Below are 11,916 nucleotides of genomic sequence, written 5' to 3'. Positions count from 1 at the left end.
GCGGGCCCGCCCTATAGGCACGTGATGCGCACTTCCGGCCTCCTGGGGTTCCCGCCCTCCGCGAAGCCCACCCCTCTTTAAAGGGGCCACGCCCGAGAGAGTTTCAGTACACTGGACCAGAATGGCTGGATCTTCCGTGATAGCTCAGTTGGTGAAGAATCCAACAGTAATGTAGGAGACCCCAGTTCGATTCCTGGGTCGGGAAGATACCCTGGAGAAGGGATAGGCTACCCACTCCAGTATTCTTGTGCTTCCATTGTGGCTCAGCTGGTAAAGAATACGCCTGCAGTGCAGGAAACCTGGGTTCGATCCCTGGATTGGGAAGATCCCCTGGCGAAGGGAAAGGCTACCCACTCCAGTATTCTGGCCTGAAGAATTCCATGGACTGTATAGTCCATTAGGTCGCAAAGAGTTGGACAAGACTGAGCGAGTTGAAGTGGGGTTCAGTTCAGTTCAGTCGCTCAGTGGTGTCCGACTCTTTGCGACCCCATGAATCGCAGCACTCCAGACCTCCCTGTCTATCACCAACTCCTGGAGTTCACCCAAACTCATGTCCATCAAGTCGGTGATGCCATCCAGCCATCTCATCCTCTGTCATCCCCTTCTCCTCCTGCCCCCAATCCCTCCCAGCATCAGAGTCTTTTCCAATGAGTCAACTCTTCGCATGAGGTGGCCAAAGTATTGGAGTTTCAGCTTTAGCATCAGTCCTTCCAAAGAACACCCAGGCCTGATCTCTTTTAGAATGGACTGGTTGGATCTCCTTGCAGTCCAAGGAACTCTCAAGAGTCTTCTCCAACACCACAGTTCAAAAACATCAGTTCTTCAGCGCTCAGTCCAACTTTCTTCACAGTCCAACTCTCACATCCATACATGACCACTAGAAAAACCATAGCCTTGACTAGACGGACCTTTGTTGGCAAAGTAATGTCTCTGCTTTTTAATATGCTGTTTAGGTTGGTCATAACTTTCCTTCCAAGGAGTAAGCGTCTTTTAATTTCATGGCTGCAGTCACCATCTGCAGTGATTTTGGAGCCCAAACAAATAAAGTCTGACACTGTTTCCACTGTTTCCCCATCTATTTCCCATGAAGTGATGGGACCGGATGCCATGATCTTCGTTTTCTGAATGTTGAGCTTGAAGCCAATTTTTTCACTCTCCTCTTTCATCAAGAGGCTTTTTAGTTCCTCTTCACTTTCTGCCATAAGGGTGATGTTATCTGCATACCTGAGGTTATTGATATTTCTCCTGGCAATCTTGATTGCAGCTTGTGCTTCTTCCAGCCCAGCGTTTCTCATGATGTACTCTGCATATAAGTTAAATAATGAGGAAGGAAGCAACATCAGCCTCCTTGCGCAGGGCCTAGAAGCACAAAGGGTGGGTGTCCGGTCCAACGCTGTCTTCTCTCACTCCCTAACAAAGCATCCTCCAAGCCAGTCTTCAACAGTACAGGTTAACAGTACGTGAACCGTCAACTTCCAGATGTTCAAGCTGGATATCAAATTGCCAACATCTGTTGGATCATCAAAAAAGCAAGTGAGTTCCAGAAAAACATCTACTTCTGTGTTATTGACTACACCAAAGCCTTTGTATGGATTACAGCAAACTGTGGAACATTCTTACAGAGATGGAAATACCAGACCACCTTACCTACCTCCTGAGAAATCTGTATGCAGGTCAAGAAGCAACAGTTAGAATCAGTCATGGAACAACAGGCTGGTTCCAAATTGGGAAAGGAATATGTCAAGGCTGAATATTGTCACACTGCTTATTTAACCTATATGCAGAGTACATCATGCGAAATGCCAGGCTGAATGAAGCACAAGCTGGGATCAAGATTGCCAGGAGAAATATCAATAACCTCAGATATACAGATGACACCACCTTTATGGCAGAAAGCGAAGAACGAAAGAGCCTCTTGATGAAAGTGAAAGAGAAGAGTGAAAAAGTTGGCTTAAAGCTCAACATTCAGAAAATGAAGATCATGACATCCGGTCCCATCAATTCATGGCAAATAGATGGAGGAAACAATGGAAACAGTGAGAGACTTTATTTTGGGTGGCTCCAAAATCAATGCAGATGGTGACTACAGCCATGAAATTAAAAGACACTTGCTCCTTGGAAGAAAAGCTATGACCAACCTAGACAGCATATTAAAAAACAGAGACATTACTTTGCTGACAAAGGTCCATCTAGTCAAGGCTATGGTTTTTCCAGTAGTCATGTGTGGATGTGAGAGTTGGACTATAAAGAAAGCTGAGCACCAAAGAATTGATGCTTTTGAACTGTGGTATTGGAGAAGACTCCTGAGAGTCCCTTGGACTTCAAGGAGTTCAAACCAATCAATCCTAGAGGAAATCAGTCCTGAATATTCATTGGAAGGGCAGATGCTGAAGCTGAAACTCCAATACTTTGGCCACCTGATGCAAAGAACTAACTCACTGGAAAAGACCCTGATGCCAAAAAAGATTGAAAGTAGGAGAAGGGGATGACAGAGGATGAGATGGTTAAATGGCATCACTGACTCGATGGACATGAATTTGAGCAAGCTCCAGAAGTCGGCGATGGACAGGGAAGCCTGGTGTGCTGTAGTCCATGGGGTCACAAAGAGTTGGACAGGACTGAGTGACTGAATTGAACTACTACTACTACTACTAAGTCACTTCAGTCGTGTCCAACTCTGTGCGACCCCATAGACAGCAGCCCACAAGGCTCCCCCGTCCCTGGGATTCTCAAGGCAAGAACACTGGAGTGGGTTGCAATTTCCTTCTCCAATGTATGAAAGTGAAAAGTGAAAGTGAAGTCGCTCAGTCGTGTCCAACCCTCAGTCGTGTCCATGGACTGCAGCCTTCCAGGCTCCTCCATCCATGGGATTTTCCAGGCAAAAGTACTGGAGTGGGGTGCCATTGCCTTCTCTGCTGAATTGAACTGAACAAGGCATTTGAGGCCAAGTTTTATGCAAAATGGGGACACGACCTCCAACCCACGTGGCTGTCATGGAACACACCAGGTGGTGGGCACACAGGGAGCACTCAGTAAAAGCCAGCTGTGCCAGTCCCACTGAGGTGACCACAGGCACAGCATTCGCATCTGGGCTCTCCTCCCAAATCCACCTCATGGTTGCCTCTCCAGTCTCTAAAACCTCCTCCCCTCAGGGTGGGGTCATAGCACTGGAGGCTGATCTTGGCCTCGCCCCTCTTAAGTAGGGTGGGAAGACCTGCTCAGACCAGGGAGGTTTTCTGTGTTTAAGCAACTTTATAGAAAGTAAGTTAGGGCTTCCCTGGTGGCTCAGTGGTAAAGAATCTGCCAGCAATGCAGGAGACCACCAGAAATGCAAGAGACTTGGGTTCGATCCTTGGGTCAGGAAGATCCCCTGGAGAAAGAAATGGCAACCCACTCCAGTATTCTTGCCTGGGAAACCCCATGGACAGGAGTTTGGCGGGCTACTGTCCTTGGGGTCACAAAGAGTTGGAGACGACTTGACTAAACCACCACCACCACCTACCAGTGGTTAGGATTCCTTATTCTCACCACCGAGGGTTTGGATTCAGTCCAAGGTGGGGGAACTAAGATCCTACATCCCATAAACTGCCCCGGCGAAGTAAAAAAAAAAAAAAAGGACCAATTTACATACCACAAGTAGTAGTATTAGTCACTTAGTCATGTCAGACTCTGCGGTCCCATGGACTGTAGCCTACCAGGCTCATCTGTCCATGGAATTCTCCAGGCAAGGATACTGGAGTGGGTAGCAATTTCCTATTCAAGGGGATCTTCCAGACCCAGGGATTGAACTCGGGTCTCCCTCATTGCAACCAGATTCTTTACCATCTGAGCCACCAGGGAAGCCTACAATACCATAAAGCCTACCCGTTTAAAGTGTACAAATCAGTGTTTTGGGAATATATAGACAGTGGATGTTTCACATCAGCGGGATCACACACTCTGTGTTCTTTTATGTCCTGCTTCTCTCACTGAGCATCGTGTTCTTGAAGTTCATCCACAGTTGTCAAGAGTGCCAGTGCTCCTCTCCTTTTCATGGCTGAGTGACGCTCCCGGGTATGGAGGGACCACCCTGTATTTATTCGTTCACCCACATTAGTGGACATTCAGGCTGCTTCCACATTTTGGCTGCTGTGAATCATACTGCTGTGAACTTCCTGGCATAGTTGTTTGTGTGAATGTGTCTTTAGTTTTCTTGGGCATGTGCCTAGGAGTGGAATTGCTGGATTCTTCAGTAACTCCATGTTTGTCTGTGGAACTATTCCCCAAAGTGGCTGCCCCAGCCTGGCATGATTTGGGCACTTACATATGTCAGGCCAGAAAACTATTTCTTTGGATCCTTGAGAGTATTTGGTGAGGCAGGTGCCAGGTTTAATGCTGTTGCACAGATGTGGTCACTGAGGCTCTGAGAGGGAGGCCAGATGACTCTGGACTCACAGCCTGGAGCTAACTCTGGAAGCAGGGGCTAAGCTGGGTGGGACTCTAGGGGCGTAGCCAGGGCTGCACTCAGAGGGCAGCTGGCTGCTGCTCGTGCTTCCAGTGGGTCCAGCTTCAGCCCTTGACCTCATTCCCATTACTTTCCAGCGTGAGGCTGCCCAACCTGAGCCTGGTGGCTCAGCAGGTGCCCAGGGTCCCTGGAGAGGAGTATCTCTGGGGCTCCTGCAACAAACCAGGACTGCCTCCATGGAGTTCAAGTGAAGCCTGTGGTCAAGGCACAACCAGCCTCCACTTCCTTGTGGAAATTGCCTCCCAGCTCTGAAAATCAGAAGGAACGAGGAACGTGTCCCCACCCCATAGATGTGTGTGAGGACAGAGGAAGGACTCTCAGTAGCTCCATCCATGCCCTCCCTACCCCAACCCCACTCTCCCTGCACTTTGGGATCCTCCTTCAGTTCCAGAGAGGTGGAAAACCCACTTTCCAGAGGGTGAAGTGGAGGCCTGAGGGAGTGAGAGCATTGTATCTCCAGTTCATGATTCCCTCAGCCTCCCAAGGACCTCAGAAAAACAGAGAAAAGTGCAATTATTGGAAGACAGTAGACAGGCCGTGTGGGTAGATCCGCAATTGTCATTTGCAGATCACACTTCTGTTAGTTCTCAGCCTTAAAGAGAAACTCATGCATAAGGGTGGAAAAGGTGGGAGTTCCCTGGTGGTCCAGTGGTTAAAGAGTCCGCTTTGCAGTGCAGGGGACACAGGTTCAATCCCTGGTCCGGGAAAATCCCACATGCCATGGGGCAACTAACACCATGTGCCACAACTGCTGAAGCCCGAGCACCTAGAGCCTGTGCTCCACAGCAAAAGCCACAACGAGAAGCCCACGCACTGCAACTAGAGAAAGCCTGTGCGCAGCATTGAAGACCCAATGTAGCCAACATTAAATTTAAAAAGAAAAAAGGATGGGAGAGCAGTAAGAGCAGGTCAGGACACTTCCAGGGCACTCAGAGGCTTTGTCACAGCTGTCATTCAGGAGCCCACCAGCCCCCACCCCCCAGGGCATGGGCTCTGGACTCCACTGAGCCTGACCCCTTCTCCAGGGACAGACATGGTATGCGTGGGACACCTCTCCCCCCCACCCCGCTCCCAGCAATCACACCGTGGGGAAGAGAGTGGTGCCCCAAGGACCCCACAGACTTGCACCTTCTATTCAACCTTTATTTGCAAATTCTGCGCAGTCAGAGGATGAGGTGCCCGAGAGGAAACTCTGGACGGTGTCGTCTGCTCCGCCTCTCCCTCCCTCCACTCTGGGACAGGGAAGGGATATCAGGATATCGGCCTCCCGCCTGGTTGCCCCCAACCCACAAACACCACCCAAACTATGCAATGAGACTTCTCTCTCTCTCTCTCTGACCTTGACTTGCCAAGTCCGGGGTGCAGGATCCCATGTGGCCACCCCTGGCCTGTGCCTCCGAGGCTGCCAGGGCCCTCCCGGGGCAGGTTCCTATGGGGCGCCAGTCTGGACAGTAGGATGGGGGTGCCCACCAGGGCTCGAGCGAGAGCATGCTGGCTGTCCTTGTCAGCCGGCTCTGGGTTCCAGCCTGCTGTGGGCTCTGGAGTGGCGACTAGAGTGGCCCCCTGTCCTAGGGGGGCCCATCCATGGCAGCAGGCAGCCCGCAAGGAGAACATGGCAGAGGAGGGGGGTCCCAAATGCCAGGGCCAGCAGGGACAGTACCATGGCCTGGGCTGGGCCACGGGGGCAGGGGCAGGCAGTCGCTGTGGACTGGGAATGGGCCTCAGCGGGGTGGGGTCCTGAGCAGGAGCCCTGCTGCTCATCCAGCATGGACTGCGGAGGGCAGGCAGTGCAGTCCAGTGGGGAGCTGCCTCGACAGGTGTAACAGGACGAGTGGCAGCTGGAGCAGACCCGCATGGCAGGCACAGCTGAGCGCCCAGGTCCAGCAGTCACCGCCTGCTGGGTGTGGTTGAAGTACCTTGGTGGGCAGTATGTGAGACAAAGGTGGCCCAGGATGTAGGCGGGGCTGTGGCACTCTGCATGAGGGACAGACACGGCCATGGGGCTGTGAGGCTGGGACCTGCCACCCCAGCCTGCCTGCCCCTCCACCCCAGGCCGCACACGCACACTGCCCCTGCTGCCACCTCCCGGCAAATGGGCCATGCCGCGCCGGGCACTCACCCTGGCACAGCCCCTCTGTGTCCCTCTGCACGCACGCGTTGCTGGTCACCTGGGGGCCCGAGGGCCGCGCCGTCATGTCCTCAGCCGTCCCGTAGAGTAGCAGTGTGTAGCGGTACAGCGTCCCTGGGCAGGGGTCGTGGTGGGCACGGGGCGGAGGGGGAGAGGCTATCAGCAGCCTGGTCATGCCATTCCGGGCCCCCCCGCCCTGCCACCTACACCCCATCCTGGAACCCTGGACACAGACAGTGCAGAGTTGCCCAGTACCCTCTGTAGGCTGGGAACCAGATACCTGGTGTGTGCTGGTAAGTGAGTATCTATTGAGTGCCAGTCCCGCCTGCTCAGTCTCTCCCAGGAGACCAGCGGGAGCCCTGTGAGGTGGGGGAGGGGGGCAGCTAAAGAGCCCTGGGCTCCAGTCTGCAAGCTGGGTAGGGGTGGAGCCCCAGCCAGCACCCAGCCGGACCTCACCTGTGTTGAAATAGTAGCCCTTGTTCTCCAGGCCCAGGATCCACAAGCCCCGCGGGTCTTCGTCCCAGAAGTGGGTGGACATGAAGATCCAGTTGTTGTAGCCTTGGCTGCTGACGTCAAAGGGTCTGGGACAGACAGGTGAGGGGGGTTCATAACCAGAGTCCTGACCAGCACGGCCAATGTGGACAGGGCTGGGGTCCAGCCCGCCTGACTCCGGGGTGCTCAGGCTCCTCCCCATGGGGGCACCCAGGAAGGAGGGAGAGTTTTCACCGAGGGCCGGCCTCTGCCCCTGCACCTGATGGCCACGAGGGTGGAGCGGGTGCCCATGGGGCTGGTGAGGGAGATCTCCAGGTCCCCACGGCGGCTGTAGGACAGGGACAGCTGCACTTGCACGTGCTCCAGTGAACGGATGGAGTTGGCGTGGCCGGCGCAGGCCGACACATTCTTCCTCACGTGCATGACTGGCAGGATGGGGCTGGGGGCCAGGGCCTCTCCTGCTGGCCTGCTGGTGGGGGCCAGGCAGAGTTTGGGCTCAGATCCTGAAGCCTACCCTCTCCTTGTTCAGACAGGTAAACTGAGACCTTAGGGCACGCCTCCCTGTGTCCACTCCCCAGGTAGCAATGGGAGGTGGAGGGAGAAGGCAAGTACAGAAGCAGGTGGAGGAGGGCTGAGGGAGGTGGCAGGTGGGGGGAGGGAGGGAAAGGCAAGATGGCAGGAGGGAGAACAGCTGTGGGGAGGTAGGCACAAAGGCTGAGTTGGATGCAGGCGTCCTGCGGGCAGAGGGGTGCGCTCACATGCGGGTGTGCACGATATGAATGACACATTTCTTCTGGGGCTGCGTAGGCTGCCAGGAGCGAGCCATGCCCACCAGCAGTGCAGCGTCCAGCAGCCCGTAGCCATAGTGGTGGCTCACTGCAGGGGGACGGGCCGGCGGTCACGGCCCTGTGCTTGCGGCAGCACCGCCCCCCCCCCCGCCCGGCCCTGCCGCACCTCGGCGCCCGGCTCCGTTTGTCCTCCAGTCCTCTGCCTGCAGCTGCGCGGGCCTGGACGCCCGGACCACCAAATGCTGCATGTCCCTCCATGTCAAGAGCGGGCTGCAAGTGGGCGAGGGTGGGTGAGCCAGGGCCACGCTGTGGGGCGCGGGCGGCTGGCGGGACCCCACCCTCACCTACTTGGCCTCCAGAGCCAGAGCGATCATGCCCGCAGCCAGTGGGGCGGAGGCTGAGGTCCCCGTGTGCTTGTCCGTGCACTGGTGGTGCAGGTCTGTGGTGACCTGGGGGGCACAGACAAGGGCTTGGGACCAGTGCCCACAGAAACCCCACCCTGCTTCAGAAGTCCCAAGGGCTTCAAGAAAGAGGCACCACAGAGCACAACAGCAGGGCTGGGGCACTGAGTAGACAGGAGGGCGCGTGAAGGGGTGCCAACTCATGGTCTGGGACCCCACTGTGTCAAGTGCCAATGAGGCAGCCCTGGGAGGAGGCCAGGCGGGGGACAGGAGGGAAGGCGAGAGACAGCCGGCTGGGTGGGGCAGACAGAGGCAGGAGGCCTTGGGGGTCTGGCTGTGGGAGGGTGCAGGGGGCAGGGGAGCACTCACGATCTGGGGGTCCGTGGCTACACCGCTGCTGTAGGTGGTGGTGAGTGTGGAGGCACAGGCCTCACTGTACCAGGGCACGTGGCCCTGCTGGGTGGTGCTGCCCACTGAGAGCGTGTGGATGCTGTTGGTGTAGCCGTCACAGTTACAGTTGTCGTAGTGCAGGCCACCATTGCCTGATGCCCAGATGAAGAGGGTGCCCAGCCCGCCTCGGCCCTGCAGGAAGGGACCAGCACAGAGGCGGGAGTTGGGGTGGGGCGGGAGCCTCGCATGTAGGCCCCGGACCTGCCATGCCTTGTACCCACTCACCTTGGTCACGCCACGCCTGAAGGCTTCTCGGGTGAGGATGCCTGGGCCGTCCACCGTGCGGCCGTCATCCTCGGGGCCCCAGCTGGCACTGTAGATGTGGATGTGCTGTGGCTGCAGGCTCAGCGACTGGGCCTCAATCACGTCGGTGATGGTGCCATCCAGCATGCGCACACCTGCATAGGCAGCAGCTGCAGCCTTGCTGGACACCCTGCCTGTGCCCCGTGCTCTCCCCGCTTGGGGGTGAAGGCGTCGACGACGGTGGGGGTGCTCAGTTCTCCTCCACCCTGGGCCTGGCACCCTGGCACCACTGCTCAGCAGCAAGGGTGTGAGGCCGGGAGGCTCCCCACCCCCTAGTCTGAGTACCTCCGATGCGGGTGTTGTAGGCGACGCCCGCACCACAGAACCTGTTGTTTGCCATTGCTGCCACTTCCCCGGCACAGCGGGTCCCGTGCCTGGCACCAGGGCAGAGACAGGAGCCCATCACATCCCCCTGGCTCCTCGTAGGGAACTAGGGGCTGCCCCCACACCCCTGGGGACGCCAGGCTTACCGGTTCTCATCGCTGGGTGTGTATCGAGGCTGAGGGTCTGGGTCGTAGTCATTGAAGTCATAGCTGGCCAGGGGATCCTGGGGGAGGGGGGTGGAGACATGAAGGGGCTGCTACCAGCCGGTAGACATGAGGCAGCCCCCACCCCAGCCCTGCAGGCTCACGTAGTTGGCCCAGAGGTCTGGGTGGTCTTTCTCGATGCCATCATCCAGGACAGAGACCACGACGCCCTGGCCCGACAGCCCCTGGCTCCAGACCTGCAGGATGTTCAGGTCTGACTGCATCTCATTGTTCTGTGCAAGGCGGGGCCAGGGTCAGGAGGGCTCTGAGATGGCCAGGCCCCGCTGCCCGGCCCAGCCAGCTCACCATGTACCACTGCTTGGAGAACCAGGGGTCCGTGGGCACCACCAGAGAGCGTTTCACCCGCCTCTGCACTGTCTGCTGTTGGAACCACTGCACCTGGTGGTGGGTGGGGGGCAGAGGAGACCACACTGTGGTACGGGCTGGACCTGCGAGCAGCCCACCCAACTCCCAGCTTCCTGTCCTCACACCAGGATTCTTTAGAGGGCCCTGCCTCTTAGCTCTTCTGCAGATTCCTGGCCAAGAGGCCAAAATCTGCTTCCAGGGTCTGGGCAGCCCTCTTTCTGGGTCTGCCCTGAAGCCCGAGAGGCCCCCTGCCTGTCTGGCCCCCACCAGGCTTCCTCTGCTGCAACCGCAGTGGCTGCTGCACCCAGGACCTTTGCACATGCCCTTCTGCCTGCCTCAGGCCACTCTTCCTCAGACCTATACCCTTTCCCCCTTTTCCTTGTTCTACTCCCACCCCCTTTCCAAACTGGCTCATGTTCTCCCTCCCACCACTATCTCAGCAATCAGGTCCATCTTCTGCCCATTTGCTCAGCTCCAGACATGGAAGCTGCCTCTGAATTTTTCTCTGACCCCCACACCCAACCCATCAGCCAGACCTGGCCTCTATCAAGACCACATCTCCAACCAGCCTCTTCTCTTGGTACCAGTGCACCTGGCGGGTTTCAGGCTGACTCTTGTGAATCAGCCCCCCAGGCCAGCCTCTTTATACCTGGGGATCTTGATCTTTCTGGGTGAGATACAGGAGAGAAGGGGGATGACAAGAAATGCTGACAGGGCACCAGGCCCTGGGATGAGTGCTGCACTCACACGTTATCTGTTGCTCTCCACAGATCTTCCCCATCTGGCTCCCCACTGTAGACTAGGGAACCAAATCGATACCAAGACTCAAGAGCTGGTGACTTGCCCAAGGTCACACAGCCATTCATTACAATTACAAGAATAATAGGAGGTGGCAGAAACCTTTGAGGGAAGGCCAGGCTCACCGTAGGGTCTTTCTTTAGGCGCAGGCGGTGGCCCCAGTGTGGGGTCAGGGACTGCTGGACCACGCCCCGGTGCCGCAGATGGAAATACTGCCCGTCAGGGAAAATCTGGGAATGAAGGGGAGCATGGCTGAGACCTGGTTCCCCTGATGGAGCTCTTCTCAGGCTGGGGCCAGTCCCCTTCTTACATCTTCCCCCAACCAGGTGGCCTCTGGGGGGGGGGGGTCACAGAATCTGAAGTTAGACAAGGCAGAGGTGAGCTGGGGGTCCTTGATACATGGGGAACGAGGGCCCCCTCCCATCTGCAGAGATCTGGGTCCCCTTCTTACATCTTCCCGCCTCCTCCCGTCAATCTGGGTCCTGCCCACCTGCCCCAAATTGACGAAGCCGAATTTGCGCGCCAGGCGATCGACCTCCTGGTAACCCTGGGACACCCGCACTGCCCAGCTGCTGACATAGACGGGGGCCCGGGCCGAGGCCCACCCTACAGCCATAGGGCCAACGAGCGCCAGGCCCAGGGCCAAGGTCAGGCGCAGACAGAGCGCAGTACGGGCGGGCCGCATGGCGGCGGGGGCGGGGCCGGGGCGGGGCCTCATAAAGCCCCTCCTCCTGGCCAAACCGCCGAGACGGCCCAAGCGCCCGCCCAGCCCCCGGCGCCATAGCAACCCTTGAAAAGCTTCAACTCCCAGGGAGCCTTGCGGCTCCCCCACTGGAAGGGCGCAAAGCTCTAATAGAAGTGTGGGGGAGACACATGCTCAGACCGGTGTTCTGTAGACTCAAACCCTCTGGAGCTTCAGTCTCCCCGTTTGTACAATGACCCGCAATTCTTCTGACCTAGAGGAGCGAGTTCATTGTTGCTATCATTGACCCCGCCCCACATTGGTCCCGCCCACTTCATATACACCCCTACCCTAGAATAAGCCTTGTCTCCTTCCTAATCCAACCAGAATTGTGCTTTTGAATAAACCCCGCCTTCTACATTTAGCCCCATGTTCTTGGGCTGCAAAATCACCGCAGATGGTGACTGCAGCCATAAA

At 56.6% G+C, this 11,916-nt stretch overlaps 1 protein-coding gene across 3 annotated transcripts; it reads right to left on the bottom strand.

The window, feature by feature from the left end:
- Positions 1-5,631: 5,631 nt before the first annotated feature.
- PCSK4 (proprotein convertase subtilisin/kexin type 4) lies at positions 5,632-11,451 on the bottom strand. 3 transcript variants are annotated; one of them, XM_040240166.1, is made up of 15 exons: positions 11,248-11,451; positions 10,883-10,987; positions 9,900-9,992; positions 9,698-9,826; positions 9,537-9,613; positions 9,352-9,440; positions 8,989-9,161; positions 8,683-8,895; positions 8,261-8,361; positions 8,079-8,182; positions 7,883-8,000; positions 7,384-7,590; positions 7,089-7,213; positions 6,624-6,746; positions 5,632-6,478 (listed from the first exon to the last, which is right to left on the bottom strand). In XM_040240166.1, the coding sequence occupies exons 1-15, from the start codon at positions 11,440-11,442 to the stop codon at positions 6,009-6,011; spliced, it is 2,322 nt and encodes a 773-aa protein (XP_040096100.1). In that variant the 5' UTR covers positions 11,443-11,451; the 3' UTR covers positions 5,632-6,008. The 3 variants fall into 3 exon arrangements, with proteins under 3 accessions (XP_040096100.1, XP_040096103.1, XP_040096102.1); XM_040240169.1 differs by having other exon boundaries at positions 6,673-6,746; XM_040240168.1 differs by having other exon boundaries at positions 9,698-9,790; positions 11,248-11,381.
- Between the last annotated feature and the right edge of the window lie 465 nt (positions 11,452-11,916).

The sequence above is a fragment of the Oryx dammah genome, unplaced genomic scaffold (assembly GCF_014754425.2).
Source record: "Oryx dammah isolate SB20612 unplaced genomic scaffold, SCBI_Odam_1.1 HiC_scaffold_5, whole genome shotgun sequence".
Lineage (NCBI taxonomy): Eukaryota > Metazoa > Chordata > Mammalia > Artiodactyla > Bovidae > Oryx > Oryx dammah.
The sequence above is the reverse complement of the archived record's forward strand: the minus strand, read 5'-3'. Positions and strand labels throughout refer to the sequence as shown.